The sequence below is a fragment of the Sphaerodactylus townsendi genome, linkage group LG03, assembly GCF_021028975.2.
Source record: "Sphaerodactylus townsendi isolate TG3544 linkage group LG03, MPM_Stown_v2.3, whole genome shotgun sequence".
Classification (NCBI taxonomy): domain Eukaryota; kingdom Metazoa; phylum Chordata; class Lepidosauria; order Squamata; family Sphaerodactylidae; genus Sphaerodactylus; species Sphaerodactylus townsendi.
In genome coordinates this window covers 73,753,030-73,775,440 of record NC_059427.1, presented here as the reverse complement: position 1 = coordinate 73,775,440, position 22,411 = coordinate 73,753,030, and the positions used below count along the sequence as shown (strand labels likewise).

The 22,411-nt window shown below is 44.1% G+C and overlaps 1 protein-coding gene across 1 annotated transcript in view; it reads left to right on the top strand.

The window, feature by feature from the left end:
* The window catches only part of CDHR2 (cadherin related family member 2), a 34,860-nt gene extending 13,910 nt beyond the window's left edge, over positions 1–20,950 (top strand). The window contains exons 13-31 of the mRNA XM_048487632.1: positions 384–551; positions 769–830; positions 1,249–1,492; positions 5,229–5,465; positions 6,661–6,730; positions 7,493–8,104; positions 10,061–10,132; positions 10,889–10,938; positions 11,056–11,207; positions 11,765–11,867; positions 12,986–13,074; positions 14,238–14,321; positions 15,431–15,508; positions 15,741–15,801; positions 16,130–16,254; positions 16,731–16,844; positions 17,487–17,567; positions 17,714–17,777; positions 19,796–20,950. Coding sequence (XP_048343589.1) covers positions 384–551; positions 769–830; positions 1,249–1,492; positions 5,229–5,465; positions 6,661–6,730; positions 7,493–8,104; positions 10,061–10,132; positions 10,889–10,938; positions 11,056–11,207; positions 11,765–11,867; positions 12,986–13,074; positions 14,238–14,321; positions 15,431–15,508; positions 15,741–15,801; positions 16,130–16,254; positions 16,731–16,844; positions 17,487–17,567; positions 17,714–17,777; positions 19,796–19,957 — 2,628 coding nt within the window. The 3' untranslated portion in view covers positions 19,958–20,950. The remainder of the gene's footprint in view (positions 1–383; positions 552–768; positions 831–1,248; positions 1,493–5,228; positions 5,466–6,660; positions 6,731–7,492; positions 8,105–10,060; positions 10,133–10,888; positions 10,939–11,055; positions 11,208–11,764; positions 11,868–12,985; positions 13,075–14,237; positions 14,322–15,430; positions 15,509–15,740; positions 15,802–16,129; positions 16,255–16,730; positions 16,845–17,486; positions 17,568–17,713; positions 17,778–19,795) is intronic.
* Positions 20,951–22,411: the final 1,461 nt, after the last annotated feature.

Below are 22,411 nucleotides of genomic sequence, written 5' to 3'. Positions count from 1 at the left end.
TTGCATCAGGGACTACCTTTACCTTTAATGTTTTATCCTAATAAGAAGATGCTCAAAATTAATGCTATCAAATGACATGGTCACCAGAAACACCATCTTGTGGAATTAAAGCATCTCCATCCCCACGGTACTCTTACCAGATGTGAGAAGTACTATCTGCCAAGTAGAGGAAGTTGCAGTGTGCTCTGCCACTCCAGAGAAGAAGCTCTGGCAGCTTCGGAGACAAGGATCTAACTGGTTGATGATGAGACAAGGATCTAACTGGTCCTGTCCCAGTACCCAATTAGTAAGCTTCTTTCTGCAGAGGTTTTTGCTCAGATGTGGATGTGACCAAGGACAGGGGTTTGGAGCGAAGTTGATGGGGTTGCTTCTAATCTTGGCAGATTGTAGCAAATGACACCAGGAAGACAAGCGATTGCTGCTCCTTTGCCAGGATTACCATCCGTCTTCTTGACATCAATGACCACAGACCTGAGTTCAATCAGAGCGAGTACAAGCTGTATGTTCAGGAGGAGAGCCCTCCTGGCACCATCGTCTCTTCTGACATCAAAGTAAGAGGGTGACCTTGCTGACTTGGGCCCCTCACTGGGAAGGACAAGGATCAAGAAAACTGTGGTCTCTGGACAGGGGCTTTATGATCAGATCCATTGACCTCATTCAAACCCCTAACTTAAAAACCAGCTGTCCTCCCAGTAACCATCTCTGGGGATTAATGTTGAAGTGTGTAAATAATAAACATCATATGTTGATGCTTTCTATTTTTTGCAGGCCACTGACCCAGACAGTGGAATTTATGGAGAACTCACCTACCATCTGCTGCCTGACAGCATGTATGTACCCATGATAACCAAAACTATGGACAGGAGGGAGATAGGTTGTGGAGTAGAGAAGAAGAAGAGTTTGGATTTATACCCCCCTTTCTCTCCTGTAAGGAGACTCAAAAGGGTTTATAATCTTCCTTTCCCTTCCCCCCCCCCAACAACACCCCTGTGAGGTGGGTGGGGCTGAGAGAGCTCCAAAAAGCTGTGACTCGCCCAAAGTCACCCAGCTGGCATGTGTTGGAGTGCACAAACTAATCTAATTCCCCAGATAAGCTCAAGTGGCAGAGCGGGGAACCAAACACTATTCTCCAGATTAGAGTGCACTTGCTCTTAACCACTATGCCACTGCTGCTCCTAGACCCTCTTTTGTTTGGAGGGAATTGTGATATATCAGGCCTAAAGGATTTTCTTTCTTTTTTTCATGCAGACGGTCCACTTTTATAGTGAATGCAACAAGTGGTACAGTGCTGGTGGCAAATGGCAGTAAGCTGGATTGGGGAATTAGACCTGTTTATTATGCCACGTTACAGGCAGTGGATGGGGATGGCTTGTCTGGTACTACACAACTGGTGATCTCAGTTGATGACATAAACAACAACCCTCCCATTGCAACAGGCTCTTACAATGTTTTCATCACTGAAGGTCAAGACATAGTTGATGTTCAGATCCAGGTAAGGCTAAAACACTAGCTTTCTTTCTTGTGCCTGTACACTCAGCCATTCTGTTCTGTAGCTAGAGTACAGTTTATTGATAAGACAAGTAATTAACCATAGCACTTGTACCTCAATGCTTATCGTTGGGTTGTCAGGGAGTCCTTTCCACCAAGAATTGTCTGTCAACTTCATTCCCAACCCACCTAAGTAGTTGGGCCCATCTGCAATATTTGATTAAGGTTGTGATGCTTCTCTGGTTGTGGTGAATTAACTATTAATCATATGTTAGTGGGCATTCCACAGATTAGTAGGATTGCTGCACAAGGGTAGAATATCCTGTCTAGGGCAGGAGTACGACTTAAGAGTCACAACTCCCATGTCTCCTTTGTTCATGTTTTAAATTAAATAAGTGTGAACTGGGAAGAGGATCTAGGGTCTGACAAGTGGCTTCTGTGCAGGCAGAGAGACTCATGAAAAGGCTTAGAGAGTCAGGCTGGTGTAGTGGTTAAGAGCTGGGGACTCTAATCTGGTGACCTGGGTTTGATTCCCCACTCCTCCACATGAGCAGTAAGCTCTAATCTGCTGAACCAGATTTGTTTTCCCTGGTCTTCCACGTGAAGCCTGCTGTGACCCTGGGCCAGGCACAGTTCTCTCAGAACTCTCTCAGCCCCACTTACTGTATGCTGTGGGGAAGGAAAGGAATTTGTAAGCCGCTTTAAGACTATTTACAGTTGAGAAAAGCAGGGTATAAATCCAAAAACGTTTTCTCTTCTAGTACATTACCACGGCCATACCCCTGAATGGCCCTATAGCAGTGAGGGTGAACCTTTTTGAGACCGAGTGCCCAAACTGCAACCCAAAACTCACTTATTTATCGCAAAGTGCCAACACGGCAATTTAACCTGAAAACTGAGGATTTAGTTTAGAAAAAATGGTTGGCTCCAAAGTGCGCGTTACTCAGGAGTAAGCTTGGTAGTAGTCAGTGGCTTTACTTTGAAGCAACCATTCAACGCTTTGAATGGGTGAATCACGACCCTAACAGGGTTTACTCAGAAGCAAGCCCCATTGCCAGCAACTGAGCTTACTCCCAGGTAAGGGATTGCGCTTTAGTTCTTCCCATGAAAATTAGTGGGGTTTAACAGCACTTAACACTGCTTCCCCAAAACTAGGTCTTAGGTTTAATGCTAATAATCTCCCTGAAATAATTACACTGTTATCACACTGGGGGCCTGGTGGGGGAAGTGGGAGGGGTGCGGGGGGAGAGGGAAGTAAAACTTTCCCTTTCTGAAACCCAATAACCCCAGCACCACAAAATAGAAGTAAAAAGGCAGTCAAGGAAGGCAATCCTAAGCAAGAATGCTATGCGAGGGGTGGAATAACTTCAGGAAAGCTAAATCTGTGGAGCAGCCATCTGATCTGCGGTTTTTCCTTCACTTGTGATCACAGCACTTGACTTTCCACAAAAATGCAACAGGAACAGAAAAATAAAAGCATGGAGAATATTTTGAAATGGACCTCTCTGTCCCACATTTGCCTCTGTCAGAATGGCCCTAATTCTGACAAGGGGTGGGGGTGGGGAAGGGATGCTCCGGGTGGTAAGGGATGCTCCTCTCCCTTTCCTGCCAGTTGGTCGGGGCCTGGTTTAGCTCAATTCTTTATTGGTATGAAATGCCTTTTGTCTTTTATACTTTTGCTTTGATCCTGTGGGAATGGAATTGGCATCGCAAGCCTAGGGCTAGGGACCTTGCAAGATCTGTCCTCCCCACCCTGGGCTCCCAGGCACTAATCTGCCTGGGAGATTAGTGCCCCATCACTGTCTCTTCCAGGGGAGGGGGGCCCTTAACAAACAGTTCACTCCAATCGGAGCGAGCGCCTGAATCCCACCACTGTGCCTGCCGTGTTCTTGGCAGATGCACTCCTCCCAATGGAAGCCCCTCACCCAGACTGCTGCTTTTTAATCCTACCCCCAAAGTTTTAGTTTGGTCCCAAAAGTTACACGCCAAGAAAAGTGTGCCAGCCTCCAGTCTCCCAAGCTTTGTGTGTGTGTGTGTGTGGGGGGGTACTTGCGGGGTGGTAGATAATACTTACAGCAAATCAGGTCGACTCAAGAGGACCTCCCTGAAGCTCAGCCCCAACTGGCAGAGCGCCTTGTGCATGGCCAGCCTGTGTAGTGTGACTCCCAACGCATTTGCTGGCAGCCGCCTCTGGCTGGGCGAGGGGGGAAGGGGGAGATGACAGCATGCGTGCCCACAGAGATGGCTTTGAGTGCCACCTTGGGCACCCATGCCATAAGTTCACCATCATGGCCCTATAGCCTCTATGAAATTCTGCCCACATTGGGAAGGACTTCCATACCCTACTCTGTTTAATGAAGGACACCCCCCCACCCCCCAATTATAAGCAAGATTCCTCACATTAAGAATGTAAAATACCATTTCTGTTAATAGGGTCTAGGTTTATAATAGAGTTTTACACTGCAGTTTGTGATTGTTGATTTTCAAGGAACATGAAGACTGGGCTGATTGTTTGTCACAGAGGTATGTGAATGCATTGTGTGAAGAACATACTGTCCTCACATCCAAGACTGGTTTTGCTCAGTGAATCCTCCACTCAGTTTCCTATCTGCAGCTGTAATCGTTGCTACTAGCTATCCTGTTTTCCCGAATATAAGACATTCCCGGAAAATAAGACGTAGTAGAGTTTTTGCTGAAGTGTGAAATATAAGGCATCCCCCAAAAGTAAGACGTAGCAAAGTTTTTGTTTGGAAGCATGCCCGACGAACAGAACACAGAAAAATAAGACATCTCCTGAAAATAAGACATAGTGCATCTTTGGGAGCAAAAATTAATATGAGACACTGTCTTATTTTCGGGGAAACACGGTAGTTTAGTTCACCAAAGTTTAAATCCCTCCCCTCCGCTGTCTAGGCCATTTTCCTGGGACCTGCTATGCTCTTTCAACCTAATCTAACTCATAGAGATGTTATGAAGGTAAAGTGAAAAATGAGAGAACCATGTACATCACACTGAGCTTTTTGGAGGAAGGGTGAGAGGGGAATGACTGATATGTGACACTCTCCTAAGAACTGCCAAGACGTCTTAGCATTTCCACCCCACCCCCTATAAGAGCCTCGATATTTTTTATCTAGCCCCAACTTTTCTCTCCAGTAAGCTGCGTCATATAGAAATAGAATCTGTTGGGTACTTGAGCACGGCTTTCTAAGAAAGGAAGATTCTGGTGAGGGGTCCTTTATGCCACAGGAACTGAAGCTGCTGAGAAGCTCCACATAGGACCTCTTGTGTTAGCTCTGCCATACTTATGGAATTCACTGGAGCTCATTTCAGCTGCTGTTGAATTGTATTCCCAGATAAGTGACTTCAAGGGAAAAACTGAGGCATCGGTTTCCTTGCTTCTTATGCTGCTTTTGCCTCTTGGGGAGGAATAGAAACATCTCTTGCAAAAAAATAATTTATGGCCCTCAGAGACTGAGTGAATGTATAGATCTCTGTGAAGGGAAGAGGCATTGTATGGAAGTGTGTATATTTGTGAAAGATGGAGCATGTCTTTTTGGTGTGACAGCTTTAAGAGTTCTTGTGGCTGCTGCAGAGCAGGTCCACCATACCAGGCAAATGTGGGTAGGGGGTTGCATATCCTGATCTCAGCTTAAACCCCAATAGCTAGAGACCGGTTGAAGTGAAAACTGTGTTCCTTCTTCTCACTTTATTTTGCTAACAACTTCAGTATTGATTCCCAGGCCACTGACAATGATGATCCAGAGACCAACAATAGCTGCTTGTGCTTTGAGATTGTGCCTGGTAACTTCAGCAGCAATTTCACAATTGACAACACAGGGGTGTTGCGGAGCAGAGGGCCCCTGGACCGTGAGGCAATCCCCAAGGAGCTTGAAGGCAAGGTGGTGGTAACAGTGCTTGTGCATGACTTGGGTATCCCGCAGTTGAACACTACAGTCAATGTCAACATCAATGTGGAGGTAATTATGTTCCCTGCTAGAAGTCTGAATGGGAAAAGAATACTTAGCATCATAGAGTTGGAAGGGAGCATACAGCATTTCTAGTCCAGCCCCCTGCTCAGTGCAGGATCAGCTCAAAGCATCTGTGACAAGTATTTGCCCAACTGCTGCTTAAAGACTGCCAGTGTGGGGGAACTCAACACCTCCCTAGCCAGCTAATTTCCACTGCTGAAAAACTCTTACTGTGACAACATTTTTTTTCTAATATCCAGCTTACACTTTTCACTTGAAATTTAAATTCATTATTTCAAATCCTATCCTCTGCCAACAGGAACAGCTCCCTGCCCCCCACTAAGTGACAGCCCTTCAAATTCTCAAAGAGAGCAATTATGTCCTCCTTCAACCTCCTCTTCTCCAGACTAAATATTCCCAAGTTCCTCAGCTTGGTCTCCAGGCCTCCGATCATCCTCATCACTCTCCTCTGCATCCACTCCGTACTGTCCACATTGTTTTTGAAGTGAGGCCTCCAGAATTGCACACAGTACTTCAGTTGCAGCCTGACCAGTGCAGTGTACAGCAGGACCATGGCATCTGGCAATTTGGATTTTATGCCTCCGTTGATACTCTCCAAGATCGGATTAGCCTTTTTTTGGTCACTGCATTACTCTGGCTACTAATATTTAATTGACCTGTACCAAAGGTCGAGCTATCCAGAAGTGTATCTCTCATCCAGTATACTTGTTCCTCATTTTTGTTACCCAGATATAGAACTGGGCCCTTGTTAAATTACATCTTGTTCACACCAGCCCACTTTTTTCAGTGTGTTCAGATCTTGTTGAATTCTGTCCCTGTCTTTTCTACTTAGAAATGGTGCTGAGACTAGTGCACAGAAATAGCAAGTCATGCTCAAATACAGTGATCCTGTTTTCAGCCAGTGTCTGAATGTGTGTGTGTGTGTGTGCGCGCGCGCAACACACTCAGACCTGAAGATGGACACTCACTGTCTTTATGAGGCAGTCAGGTAGCCATGCTATTAATTAAATTAACATCTGTACCATTGCTGCCTGTGCCTAACCATAGAATGTAACCCCACCAAAAATGCCTGTAGTTCTGCCGTTGCTGCATGAAAAGTCCCATGTTGCCTTAATCATGAAAGGCATGGAACTGTACATGATATTCCTGTTACCAGCCCCATACCCTGTTCTATTCTTTTTAGGACAAAAATGACAACGTACCCAGATTCAACAGTTCACTTTATGTGTTCTCTGTTCAAGAGGGCTTGCAAGGTATGCTATATCACTGACCTATATTCTGGGGTGGGAGGGAATCCAGGATATAGCTGGTGGGGGGCATTGTGTTTGTTGCTGTTGTTTGTTGTTTTTTCTTCAACATTGGCATCCTGCTTTTTGCACATACTCACTTGGTTTACAAAATTAAAATTCTCCTGAATTTTTTTTTTTAAAATCCCATCCAATAGACCTAAGAACCAAGCATATCATGTAACCCAGATAATCTGATTGAAAACATTCTGGAAAAGCAATGTTTTGAAGTCTTTCTTAAAAGTAATCAGCCCCCCCTTGAGGACAGAGTTTTCTAATGGAGGTATCACCATGACTAAGAACCTTTTCTGTGTTCTCATTAAATTTAACTATCTGATACATGGCATCTAGAATAGAACTTCTGCTTTAGATCTTAAGGAGCAAGAAGAGTCATCCAGAGAGAACTATTTATGGTTTAATAATAATTTAATTGAAATATTTATATCCTGCCTTTTAATTTAAAATAGTCTGTAATGCAACTTATTAGGTTGTGGCTAACACCTTGAATTACACAAATAACAAATAGGAAGCCAAACTTGAGCACAAAACTGAGAGTAGAATGAGACTTACAGGAAGAGAAAACGTGGTAAGGAAGAAATCAGGAAACATGTGACTGACTGCTTTTCTAAACTATGTTTTGAATGAATGGAAGCATAGGGATAGGATTGTCTCATTAAGACCCGTAAGGAAATACTTTGACAGTTGTTCTAACTAACCTTCTATCTCTAGGAATCTCTGTGGGTAACGTGGAAGCCACAGATGCTGACCAGACAGAAATCAACTTCCGCATCTCGTTCCATATTGAAAGCAGTGCAGGCTCAAACAACTTCCTGATACACTCTGCTAAACTGAGGGATGGCTGGTACCAGGGGAACTTGCGGTTAGATCCAGACATTGCTCTTGACTATGACCGGCAGCAGAACCTCTTCAATCTGACTGTGGAGGCTGAGAATTCAGACTTTGGAGGGACCGTGGACATTGCCACTGCCCTGGTGCAGGTTCATGTGCTCGATGTCAATGATGAGTCCCCAGCCATTGTGCCATCCCCACCAAATGATATCAGAGTGTTGGAGAACCTCCCTCTACATGAGTGGGTTGCCACACTGCAGGCCACAGACATAGATACTAACCATTCACTGTTATTCCAGGAGTTAGCTGTCACATGTTTTCATGGTTCAGTCAATGTGGGCAATGTATGCATTAACTGGTTCCTCTTAGAACCCAATGGTTCTCTTGTTGTGAACTCTTTGGAGATAGACTATGAGGTCTGTGACCTAGCAGAACTGAAACTGCGTGTCAAGGATGAGTTCACTGATGTGGGAGACCCCTACAGTAGAAATGGTAAGCATTCTGAATGGGCAACACTTCGGTGTAGATCTCCTCCTGACCTTAAGCTTTTGAAACCTTTCTTCTTCATCTGCTCTGTCTTCCCTCTATTGCTAGAACATACCTTGTATCCTTTCAGGAGCTACTTTAGAAAGCCATGCTACCTAGAAATGGAAGGTGAAAGAGGTCATAGGTTCTGGGTGAAAATGGAGAAAACTTGATAGAGGATAAAGCAAAGGCAGAGAAGATTAATGTAAATTTAAGGCTCTTTAACCATATATTTTCTCATTGATCCATTTGGATGTTGTATTTGAAGTTACTGACCCATTGTATCATATCTTTCATTTGTTCTTCTGTTTCAAATTTCATGCAATCACGAGAGGGGGTAACTAGAGTCTTTGCCACTTGAGTTTCTGGAGGTCTTTCTCTGTCAGAAAAGCACAGGAGTCCAAAAAGTAAAGTTTAAAAAATTTTATTGAGAAAATAATATAATAAACTTACACATGCACAAATGGTAAAATACACACAAACAGAGAATGTTCAAGAGGTTCCTAGGATTTAGAAAGAGGTGAGGGGATAGATTTGGAAAAGAGCAGGTTGTTGTGGGAAGGGTGATAGCTACCTGGCTTGTAGAGGAATAGGTTCAGACAGGCAAAGTTCAATGCCTGTGCTGAATTTCAAGAAGAGTGGTAGAACAGCTGGCACTCAGTACTACCAGGCCAAAAGATAATCCAGACACACAGGGCAGTCTAGTTATGGAAACATTTGGCTCTCCAGTGATGCTAAGAGAGTTAATCTTCTTAAACAAAGGAAGTTCTTGTCCTCCAGGTGAGGACAATGCAGTGGACTATGGCTTGATGAGTCAAAGCCATCCAGCATCCAGCAGTTGATTAGATTTTGGTTCAAATTGAAAGAAGGAGAGTAAAATCCCACGTAGGGACAGTGATGTGCAGCATTGAGATTTGCAGGTAAATATAAGTAAAGAGGTCATTCAGAAATATTTGGATGCTTTGGATAGCTGCATTGTGTCAACCCAAGAATGCTTAAGCAACATCATCCAAACTTGTATAAAGGAGAAGAAGGATGATCCAGGGAACTATACACCAGTCAGTTTTACCTCTGACCCAGGGAAAATCTTGGAGCAGATTTTAAAAGGGCTTATTTGTACAATGGAATACTGCTACAAAACAGCTGCAGGGGCTTTGCCCTGGGCACCCTGCTGCACCCCCAAACCCCCCCCCCCACCATGCCCCTTTCAAAAAAATCAACAAACCTTTCCTCTGTCCAAGTGGTGCTGCACTGAGGCCAACAACACACTGGGGGCAGGGACAAGGTCAGGGAGGGCGCACTCCGTCGTTGACCTTGTCTCCATCCCCATTGTGTTGCCAGCCTCAGTGCAGCACCACTTGGACAGAGGAAAGGTTTGTTGATTTTTTGTAGGGGTGTATAGCATGCAAGAAGGGGGAGTTTGGCAGGGGATACAGTGGGGTCGGGTGGGGCAGTTTGGCCAGGGGCTGGACATGGGGCAGAGGGAGATCAGGGAGGAGAATTGCAGAGGATATAAAAATGCAGCTTGGTTGGGCAGCAAGGATGGATTGCATTCCCCAACCTCCTGGTTTATTAGAATTCAGCAACACATGAGTTTGCCATCATGACATCTGGTTTTAGCCTTTAGAATAATGGCTGTGGAAAGAAAGCACAGATAATCCGGTTAAGCATTGTTTCAACTGGAAGTCTTTTACAGGAAGACAATCACAGCACTTCAGACAATGAAACAACAGCACAGGGATGCAGAAAGCTATTTTAGGAAATTGTGTGTTTGTGTTGTCAACTGGAAGACTGGGGAAAAGCATCGGCAAAGGATATGATATACTCTTTCTATTGAACATCGGGTTGGGCTGTGTGTTCTACCTGCGTGGGCATATGGAAAGCATACAGAGCGATAATATTTCAATACTTTCTTTTAAACAGAGACCTTAAGGATCATAATCGGTGATGTGAATGACAACGCTCCAATGTTTGCTTCTATCAACAAGACTTTTGGTGAGAGAAATATGTCTTGTGATCAAAATAAGCAATCACTGCCCCCTAATGGACAGGTGGAAGAGTAGAAGACAAAAACAGGCTTTCCCAAGGCTTTAGCTTTGCCCAGCATTGACAGGAGTTCTTTTCTGGCCCAAGGCCAAGGGACTGGCTCTTTGGTGCTGACAATCGGCCATTTCTCCAGTGTGAATCTGTAATGAATCATAACTGATTGCTGTTCTCAGAATGTTCCTCCTGCTACCCTAGATTGTTTTTACTTTAGTTAAATAGTTGATCTCCCTCTCTTCCCAACCAAGCAGTTAGACAAGGAGTAGTCAGCCTGTTTTACACCTCACACTTACTAGCCAGGGCAAAAAACAAACAAACCCTGAAGAGCCAGGAACACACACCAACTGGCTCCTTGTCGAGCTCCATGGGCACAGGGTGGTATGCTGGAGCCCAAGCTTGGCTCATGACCTGAGTTCCATCCTGACAGGAATTGGTTTCAGGTAGCTGGCTCAAGGTTGACTCAGCCTTTCTTCCTTCCAAGACTAGTAAAAAGAGTACCCAGCTTTCCGGGGGTAAAGGGTGGACAACGGGGGAAGGCAATGGCAAACCACCCCATAAACACAGTCTGCCTAGTAAATGTGATGCGACATCACCCCATGGTCAGTACCTTCGCCTAACATGCAGCCGGAGGAAGGGCACAGGAGGTAGTTCCCAGCATGCCATGCTCTTACACATACATTATCTTATCTGCCTGATGTTTTGTTTCAGTGGTCATTCCAGAGCTCTCTGTAGTGGACCTGCAAGTGGCTGTAGTTTCGGTAAGAGAGTCTGGCATGTTTTGCTACGTGTGTGTATGTGTGTCAATTTACCTATCAGTAGTAAGAATTGTCCCCTGGTGCTCGGAAGCTATTTCACAATTTTCCTCCCATTCCTAGGCTACAGATGATGATTCAGGGGTGAACAGAATGATCACATTTGCCATCTCCAGTGTAGTTTTCATCTCAGGCAGTGGATCAAACCAAATTCTTGAAAATATTTTCAAGGTGACAACAATGGCAGAGAATAATATCTACATCGGGAGCATTCAGTAAGTGATTTCTTTTGCATTGGCAGTCATTAATTGGGCAGTTCTGGAAGGGAAAGTGTTGGAAGGTGCTGGGAAAGGTGGTCAAGAAGAACAGAAGCAGTGGGAACCTGAAGTATTTGCCAATCATTTTGTCTTGAAGGCAAGCCTAATAATACCTGAATGTGACCAATGGTGTTGTGCTCACAGCATCCTTTTTTGAAAGACAGCATAGACAATAGTAGAAAGTTTAGTGCTACAGACTGCCTCACTTTTCTGGCTGGAGTGTTCAATAAAACTACTTTTCTGGCTGGAGTGTTCAATAAAACTACTAGTCCTGGACCTTATAGGACCCCTGGCTCCTTAGTTAACAAAGATCCCATTGGGAATCTGGCACTTCTGTAGAGATTTCAAGTCAGAAGTTATTTATTTAGCCCCCTTGTGAACCACCTTGGAACAAGGTAATAATAACCAGTTATGTAAGTGCTCTGCAAGAAGGGGATGAAGGCAGATCAGTACATCAGCTGGGGGATCCACAGTCTTCATGAATCGTCTTGCTAACGCCCCTGTTGTTCTCATAGAGTTGCGAGCAACCTTGACAGTTCATTGAAAGGTCAGTACCAGCTGACGGTAGAAGCCAAAGATGATGGGATACCTCCACTGAGCTCTTCAGCATCACTGGATGTAAGATGGCTTTCCTGTTTAACCAGCTTCCTCCCAGCACACAAACCACATGTGACTTACTGTTGAGAACTCTGATCTTTCTTCAGCTATTTCCACACTTTACTGTATCTTGGTTTTTTTACAGGAATGTTGTTTTTTTGGGGGGAGGCTTCTTTATCTGACCTCCCCACCCTCATTTTGCTGCAATCTTCCCCAATCCTTGCTGCAATCTGTTATTTTTTTTATTTTTTGAAAGCTAACTTTTGGACACCATTTGTATGGGAAAGTGTGCACTTTTGCAGGTCCTGCCTATATTGGCTCCATTTTTGCTCAGCCTCCACAGCATACATATATACAATGGAGGGCTTATCAAGTTTTTTAACAAACCAACCAACTGGTAAATTGCTATAGTGTTGCAACATTATAGTGATCTATTTCATTGGTACTAGTTCCTCCCTCGCTCCCTCGCTCCCTCGCTCCCTCGCTCCCTCGCTCCCTCGCTCCCTCGCTCCCTCGCTCCCTTCCTTCCTTCCTTCCTTCCTTCCTTCCTTCCTTCCTTCCTTCCTTCCTTCCTTCCTTCCTTCCTTCCTTCCTTCCTTCCTTCCTTCCTTCCTTCCTTCCTTCCTTCCTTCCTAGTAACTTATTTTTTGTCAGATACATGTCTTCATTGTGGCAGTCATAAAAATATTGCAAAGGCCATTATAGACCTGACAATAAATTGCTGTGGTAATGCACTGATTTTATGTGTTTTTATGACCGTTTTTAACTGTGGTGTTGTGGTTAAGAATGGTGAGATTCTAATCTGGAGAACTGGGTTTGATTTCCCACTCCTCCATGTGAACAGCAGAGCCTAATCTGGCGAACCAGGTCTCCCCACTTCTCCACATGAAACCTGTTGGGTGACCTTGGGCTACTCACAGTTCTATCAGAACTCTCTCAGCCTCATCTACCTCACAAGGTGTCTGTTGGGGGAGAGGACAGAAAGGAGTTTGTAAGCTGCGTTGAGACTCCTTACAGTTGAGAAAAGTAGGGTATAAATCCAAACACCTCTTCAGAGAAAGAATTCAGGCTCTTTTAAAATACTGATAATATTTGGTTTGGGATTCAACTTCTGTTGAACAGTGTCTCTTTTTCTGCAGATCTTCACTGTAGACAAGAGCTACCGAATTGGGCTGCAATTTGACAAGACATTGCAGGAAGTACAAGCCAACTTAGACAAAATCAAAGTGTACGGTATCCTTCTTTTCTTATCTAATGGCTGAATCTAGGGACAGGTTTTTGGCAGCGCAAGTAGCAAAGGTCATGGAGAGACTAGGCTGCAGAAGAGCTAGTTTGGGTATCCAGTGGATAATTTTGTGTATTTCATGTGTAGACAAAATGGCTACTGAATCATAGTGAAAGGAGGCCTTGGCTCCAGCATGAAGTCATGTAGGGCAGGGAATATATCAATACTTGACATAACTTCTGTCTGACTTTACAGACTGCAGTCTGTTGATGAAATATTCTGGATTCTATTAAAATTTGCATGCTGCAATCAGGACATATTATGAAAATGAGTTTCTTTGCATACATTACTCTGAGCAGAGTATTAGGCTTTCTTCAGTGCACAATTGTAGATTATTTCTCAATTTAAACTAAATCCAATTCTGCTTATGGGTTTTCTTACTGCTGGGAGACTGATATAGGCTACAGACTTTTTTTCAGTCAGTTCTCACGAAGAAAAACTCATCAATGTAAAGTGCTGTCAGGGGAAGTTATAGGGTCTGTCTTGGCGGAAGTTCTCAAATACAACTGGCTAAGCATCTCTCAGGGATGCTTCAGATACAGGATGTGCTGCTGAGAAACTGTACATTTTCACTTGTGGAGCAAATAGCAGCTTTGAGAGGCAATTTAAATCTAAAATTACACAGGGGGAAAGGACTGAACATGCACACAAACTCTAGCAATATTTTCACAGTTTAATTCAGGTCTTCTCCCCCACCTCAAGTTTGATGACTTTGATGTAAAATGTTCTTACAATCCTCCAGAAAATGCTGATGCTGGATGTCTCATTTTCCAGTATCTCCAACTGACATTTTTCATACTACCTGATCCCTATAACTATCCTTATAAATCTCTTAATTCCTCTCTCTTTTTGCTCCCTTGGAACATGGTATGAGTTTTTAAATGCTGGCTGCTGAAGATTGGATGCTTTCTGTAAACTCTGCTATAGTGATGTCCCATCGTTTCCCATAACACCTAAGGAGATAGATTAGGAAAAATGTTGATTCTTTGATGTGCTGGACATAACAAAAGAATGTAATAAGATGGGAGCGTAAGTCATGGGTGCTGTGGGAGTATTTATCTCATGGTTTTATGATAGCTTATTTCCTTTTTCAATTCTGTTTCCAGGGCTCTATCCATGGCCACCAAGTCAACAATCCATGTGGCAACAATGAAATCTTTAGGGGACTCATCAGCCTCCAAATCTGACAGGTGACTAGATCAAAGGGAGGTGATAGAAAACAGGGTATACACTGTTCAACATAAAGAACCAAGGAGATGTGGGAGTCAGTTTGTTGCATCTTCCTGGATCATCTTTATGTCGAATTCTCTGCAGGGTCCTAGTGCCTGCTGTTCCCCTCGTTCTGGTTCTCTTATAGTGTTTAAAGATATAATTCAAGCACCACTTTCATCAAAAACATGTGTTTAAAGAGAAACTGAGAAACATGGAAGTTTGATAAAATAGCATTTATATTGCCCCAGATAGCTATTAACAGGATTCACCTTTTTGTAAAGTTTCACCTGCAAAGTTTCACCTGCAATTTTCTTTCCTGTTCTTGCCATGGGAAAGAAAATGGTGGGCACAACTTTTCAAAAAAGCAAGTCTTGCTAATAGCCATCTGGGACAATATAAATGCTATTTTACCAAACATCCACGTTTCCCAGTGCAGGGCATAATGTTTTTGATGAAAGTGGTGCTTGAATAACATCTTTTGAACTGAGGTCATGCATACTGCAATTTCTGCTACAGCATGCATGGCCGCATTTAGAGCTTTACCCTGAACAGAGTTTAGGGGAGGACAAACTGAAGAGTGTGAATATATGAAGGGAAAAACTGATGTGTAAATTAAAGCCGTTATGATGGCACAGACACCATTCAAAATTATTGTATATAGCTTGCGGTGAGAATGGTGAGGGTTTGTTAAAACAGTATTTCAAGACATGTGAACTTTCTGAGGGTACCCACATTGAGTTGGAATGTGGCTAACATTTGTGAAGCATGGGTCAATATTTGTTTATTGGAAAATGTATATGCCGCCTCTCTAGAGATCTGCTTGAAGCAGCTCATAGGTAAAAATGGTATGATAAACTTATAAATACATCATTTATCACTATGGAAAACAAGCCATTAGAACAATCATATTGCTTTTTCTGTAATGCCGATTCATCAGGACTTGGCTGTGTCTGCAGAGAATGATCGCTAGCTGGATGGTCAAATCATTGCTTGTTGATGGCTCCTCAGTATTCAAAGGGCTGGGGAGATGCACATCCTGATGCCCTTAGCATGTCTGTCTCATACATCATTCTCTCACATCTTGTAGGGCTAATGGGAAGATGGTGATGGAGGCCTACTTTGTCCTCAGCAATGGCACAGCTCTGACATATGAAACTGTCATCACGTGAGTGAGAGCAAACTATGGGTTGATGGGCAGAGAGGGACCCAGACAATGTCTAGGATGTTTCTGTGAGTCCAGGGAACAGTGAGGCAGTAGTTGGGGGAGGGTAATCAGAAGAAGGTGGGGGAGTCTGTGAGAAGGACCTGAGCAGAAGATTGCATGGCAAGGCAGGAAGAGGCCCAAAGGAGTTAGTGGCAAGCGCTTCTGGATTACCTCCAAACTTTCTTCTCTGCAGGCTCATCCAGACCAACACTGAGGCCCTGGGGCAGCTGCTCAGCCTAGGCCTGTCAATTATTGTAAGTAAACAGCTGAGTCCTACTGAGGTTCCTAAGCACAGAGCAGTACTTTTGGGGAATCTCTGAAATCAGTTTGCAAGGCTCACACTGAAGAGTTCATTGGAGTGGGTATATTTTAGGCTGAACAAAAGAAATAATTAAGGGAGGGCCATTCAGATAAAGCCAGTGCTTGTGAAGAAATGGACATTGTGTCTAGAAGACATCTCAGAAAATAATTTTGTGTTGAACCTTGGAGTGGTACAGGTGAGAGTGGTGTATGTATCTGTAGCATAATGTAGACATGGGTACTTTCTGAGCCAGTAGATTGAGACAGTTGTATATATCCCAGGGCCCTGTGGATGTGACAGAGCCCAGCAAGGAGAAGGAGCTGTTCATTATCATCTCAAGCCTGGCTGGGGCAGTGTTGCTCATCCTCCTCATCATGATCGTAACTTTGGTCAACATCAGAAAAAGGTAGAAAAAGTTCCTTCCCAGCATTTGCCCAAACTTACTGCGTCATTCGCATCTCCCATGAATTAATTTATTGCACTCGACCCAATGCGGTTTCTGCTTGTCTGTAAGTTCCCTTGCTTTTGTGTTCTGCTGCACTGTGGCAAATGGCTTCCGTAAAAATAAAAAGGAGGCTTGTGACACTTTCAAGGCTAATCAAATTTATGGTGCCCTAAATCTTCATAGGCCAGAGCACACTGAAATGCTTGAGTCTACCAACACTTACACCACAATACATGTATTTCTGCTGTAACAGAGCAGTAGAGCCACCCAGCTGGAATCTGCACCTTTGGAACCACTGTGCCTGCACCTATTATGTGGAGCCACCTTTCTGCAATTAAGGGTTCCATTCCATGGGCTCCTATGTGGCATTCTCATAGGTCACCATTTTCCTGGCACAGCTCCACACCCTTCTCTGTCTTGCCTCTTTTTTTTTGTAGTTATGAGAGGAAGCTGAAGGCCCTGACAGCCCTTAAGGTGGCTTCAAAGTTCTCAGCGAGTGCAGCACAGCAGGGACCTGCTATTCCTGGGACCAACAAATACAACGCAGAAGGGTATGTATGAGGGGGCAAAAGGGGGGGTGGGGAGAAAGGCTTAGCAGACTGAAGAGTGGGCTTAATTTCAGTCTTAAAGGGATGCAACTTGCACTGAGCTATGGAGAAGCCAAATCTGGAAGAAATGCAGGTTCTGGTAACCGCCTTATTCATGGACATTGGGTTTGTGCTCCAGAATACAAGATGCTGAACTGAATTTGTGAGGCATGAAAATATACCTAGTGTCTTCAGACAAATCTGGCGATGGGTTGATGTGATTGGCATTTGAGATGCCAGGATGGGGGAACATGATCTGATGTCCAAAGGGCTAGTAGATATTTAGCCCACTCTAGTGAAGAGTTATTAATTTTGTTTCCTTGTAGTTTCTAACCCTCCTGAAGAAAGAGACAGGGAAAAATTAAAAGTTGGTTCTGCTGTTTGCTTTGCCTAAAGCTGATACATCTTCTGCAGCAACAAAAAGCTCTTGCTGTGCTGAGTTGCCTGAGTTCAGCAATAAATCACATCTGTACCTGTTGCACCTATTGTGAGTGGTAGTTGTTTGGCAGATGTTATGCTACAGTTTTATGTGCTGGCTGTTCGATTCCATGATACGGTCTGAATCTGTAGTGGCTAAGATACTCACCTGTGGGCCATTCTCCCTAGGGCTAACCCTGTACTTGGTTTCTCTTTGGACCCCTGTACACAACTGGACTTTGAGGACACTACCAGTTACGATGCTGTCAGGTATTACTATAAATCTTCCTTTCTGAGTTCCTTTACATGATTATGACTAAGCTAAACTCGTTTCCTTCCAAATGTCTCATTTCAAAGCTGATGGGATCTGCATTTCAAACTCTTCAGGATCATTCAAGCTGCTTTCTTTTTTACAGCCTGAACTCGCTAGATGAGAATGCAGTCGATGCTGCCGTGAACAGTTCAGACACTCCTTTGAAGGTGAGTATACCTAAACATGGAATCGTTCCGTTCTTCTGACCTACATATATTCCTTCCATTTAATAATAGCATTATAGCAGCAGTAGTAATTGATCAGGAGTTACAATCCATGAATAGACATTTCTATGCCTAAAAACTGAGAGGGAAAGTATACTTTTCTTAATGGGAATTTGGGTTTCTTTAGGTCGTGAAAATCCTTGCTGTTCTGTGAAAGTGGAGGAATTAGGAAAGAGATGCAAGTGGGAAGCCACCGACGACAGCCATGCTATTGACATTAATTAATTCATTAGGGAAAATCCAAGAATCCTATGGATTCAGTTGTCCACTTGCATTATGAGTTGGAGAATCAAAGGGAATAACTTGGACACATGCACTGTGCATGAGAATGATATAGGATGCATAAGTATGCTGAGACTGTGTGTGTGTGTGTGTGTGTGTGTAGCTCTTACTCACCCATGAATAATGTCAAGAATGGGGTAAGGTTTAATCCTGTGGTGACGAACCTATGACACTCCAGATGTTGGCCATGCTGGCAGGGGATGATGGGAATTGTAATCCATGAACATCTGGAGTGCCATAAGTTTGCCACCATGGGTTTAATCCGAGTACTCCTATGGAGGAATGCAGGACCAGTAGCTGCATCATGGCTCTGCTACAGCACTGCTGAGCAATTAAGAAGCACAGCCCTCATCTGGATGGATAAAATGAGTTAATGGTTCACAATGTGCTCTGGCACATGTTGGCAGCTGTAAACACAACATCGGCATTCCCTAAGATTCTCAGTAAGATCAAAAAGGGAAAGGATATGTTGCCTGCTGTCCTGCCTTTTGTACCTGACAGTCAGGACCAAAGTTTCCTGTAAGCCACATGGGGTACATGGCTGCACATGGCTGCTGGTGTTGTGCAGATAAGGCAACTGGGAAGTCCCATGCAGTGGTGGAGAATGATTAGAGCAGGGGTAACACTCAAAGAGCCATTTGGACCCGTTTTCCATGGGAAAAGAAAACACTTGGAGCCGCAAATAATTTTTGACATTTAAAATAAAGATAACACTGTATATATTGGGTTTTTTTACCTTTTACTCCACTCATTCTGAGGAGCGCATGGATGCGTCCGTCCTGCTGCCTGCAGGGCAGGCAAGGATGGGGCCAGTGGCTCGGCTCGTGGAGCCGCAGTGCAAGGGCAGAAGAGCCTCATGCGGCTCTCGAGCCGCAGGTTCCCTACCCCTGGATTAGAGGGACTATTGGTCAGGACCTCTCTTCCCTCTTTCTTTTAATCAGAGTGCCTTTGATCTGTTGTTGAGTGCTACTTGATAATATGTCCTAATAAGGATACCCCCAAGGTCATGCCTTCAGTGTCACTTCTCATGATACAAGTCCAAGTCAGATAGGTATGGATGCTTCACTGAAAGTTGGCTAGGTGCACAATCTCAGATAACCCCCATGCTCTCACTAGGGTGTCTGATCTTGCAGCATATCTGTTATCAGACCCCACAGGGCCTCCCCAGTCCCCTACAAGTAAAGAAAATACAGTAAGAGACATCACAAACTATCATGTACACCCACAGTATGTAGTCTCTGCACTACTCAGCAACAGTTTCCTGCATTGCCCTTAACTTTCTGCAAAGGTAGCAAGGATCAATGATCTCTTCCTATCAACAACTTGGAAAAACCGACATTAATCTGAAAATGGTTAGCTGCCTGAAGGATGAGAAATTTAGTCTTTGAACTCCATGAAAAACTGGCATGGTGAACAGGACATGCAAATTAAACCATCACTCTAGTCTCCTCCCACTCACCAACTGAACTCTCAAACTAGACCTCCATTCTGATCTTGCATGTAGAGAGACAGATTCTGTAGGTATGTGTGTAGGTAGAACCAGATGGTACAGCGGTGAACCCCCCCCCCCTCCATATAATGGCTCTTGGAGGGCCCATCCAGAAGGCTATACTGACATGTTAATAAATAAAAAAGTTAATAGAGGCATAATGATCTAAATATTACCTCTGTCTTCCTAGTTGGGTAGAGCAGATCCTCGACTAAGAGAAAATGGCTGGGCAGAGCCTTTGAAAGCTGCACTGGAACACCACACCCATGATTTAGAGGACAAACCACAGCTGCTCCTCCATCAGAACAGTTTATATTTTGATAACCCTGCCTTGGACACTACAGATCTATGACTTGACCCATCATTCAGCCCTAGCAGGGGAGAAAACAACCTGTGCAGCAACCAGCTTCTTCCACTGAACTTGTACCAACAGCTTCAATGTACAAAAATGAAGGCATGAAGAACTCTTCTTTGCTCATTGCTTACAATTGCCTGCATTAATTTGATCCTGGGCCTATATCTGACTCAACCTAGAATGAAAGATCATATTGGAACATGAAGTTAAAGTTTGCAAATGTTTCTCAACCTAAGCAGTGCCAGCAATTTCTTTTGCATGATTTAAAAGGCAGCATACAAAAGTTCCCTTCCCAGAGGTTTACTCCATACAGGAGATGGGACAGGCGACAAGAATTCAGAACAAAGTTTCCAGTTGCTGGGCATAGAACCTGCTCTGTATAGCCTTGTTCCACTTCCTGCCACACTAATAAGTACTGCCTTCATGAAGCCACAGTGTGGCCATGCTGGTTGGGGAGGCTAGAGCACGTTGGGTTCCCCCTGCACATGTGATTCATAAAAGAAGGGGCTACTGCATTGACTTGGATTAATGTGTTCTTTTCTAGGACAATAACCCAAATGTTTGTGCTGGACTTGGATAAAAACCTATTGTTCCTGAGATAGGCCTATATTGTTGCCTTAGAGCTAATGGCCACATTGGCAGGGGAATCGTAGTCCATGAATATCTGGAGGGCCAGAGTTGGACACCCCTACCTTAGAGAATATCTCTCCCAGGTACTAGCCAATGTGAACCTGTTGTGCTGGTTACCTACTGCTTCTTTGATATGCTTTGGACTGAGGGAGAAGTATACAGTGGAAAGTACTGCATCTGGATCAAGGATCTACTTGAGATACTGTGCCTTTGCTGTTGCAAAGAAGATGTATCACTGCAAATAACCTTGTGACACTATGCTGGTTGGGAAATTCCCTTTTGTGGGTGTCCAGTCCTGGAAGTCAATGACATTAATGTCTACAAATTAATCAAAATTAATAAATGAAGGCTGTCACCGTATCATCCCACATCTTGATATGCCAATCTCATGTACTGTTTGCTTAATGAACATCTGAATTCTCTGTTTGGCAACCCCAGAATCACACTGTGCAATCAGGTTGTTGTGGGTATTTCAGGCTGTGTGGTCATGATCTGGTAGTTTTTGTTCCCGATGTTTCACCTGCACCAGTGGTCTGGCATCTTCAGAGGTATGTCCAGTAAGATGTGTTTCTCTCCGTGCACAAAATGTTAGGGGCAAAAAGTACCAGACCACAGCCACACAGACAAAAAAACCCTCAGCAGCCCCCCATTGATTCCAGCCATGAAAACCTTTGACTATCCAGTAAATCCTTTCTGGAATGCAATATACCAGTGGTGGCGAACCTTTGGCACTCCATATGTTATGGGCTACAATTCCCATCAGCCCCTACAATTGGCCATGCTGGCAGGGGCTGATGGGAATTGTAGTCCATAGCATCTGGAGTGCCAAAGGTTCGCCACCACGGCAATATACCTTGGTTTACCATTCATCCAAAACAGGCGCATCTTCAAAGTAAACAGGCATTAAATGAAGAAAATAGTATTCCCCTCATATACACACTCATATCTTCTGCATTTGGAAGCAGTGATAAAAAGCTGAAGAAATGCCTAAGAAGTAGAAAGCAGAATTTCTTGAGCCTTTATAATAATCTCAGCTGCTGGGTGATAAGCTAATAATTCAGCCGTACCAACAGACTTGCAACCACCATCATACCTGTTTTTGGCCTTAACAGCTTCTGGGTCTTTCCTGAAGAAGAAGAGTTTGGATTTATATTCCCCCTTTCTCTCCTGCAGGAGGCTCAAAGGGGCTTACAATCTCCTTGCCCTCCCCCCCCACAACAAACACCCTGTGAGGTAGGTGGGACTGAGAGAGCTCTGAGAAGCTGTGACTAGCCTGAGGTCACCCAGCTGGCATGTGTGGGAGTGCACAGGCTAATCTGAATTCCCCAGATAAGCCTCCACAGCAAAGGCGGCAGAGCTGGGAATCAAACCCGGTTCCTTCAGATTAGATACACGAGCTCTTAACCTCCTACGCCACTGCTGCTGGGCTGCATCTGGGCTTAGATTGGATTGGAGAAGGCCATCTGGGCTGCCCAGGTTGGGATCCCCTTCAGGAGGGAAGACTGTATCATTAGGAAGCGACTGGGACAACGTAAGGTCAGCCATTGAAGCTGCCAACAGCTGGGAGATGGGGAAGAGAATGAACCAACTCAACTAACAGCCTTGCACTTGACTGGGCTTAGATTGGAGTTGCCTCAGCATCAAATTGCACAGGAAGTTTCTCAGTGTCTTGCAAGGTCCCAGAAGGTGCTTAAACATTTGGTTTAACATTTCTTTCATTGTGTGAAACATCAAGAAAAATGTAGCTGTGGATCTTAGCAACAGGTTTTAATTTTTAAAACATAATAGACTTGTAAGTCCCTTTGGGAGTCAATCCAGCCG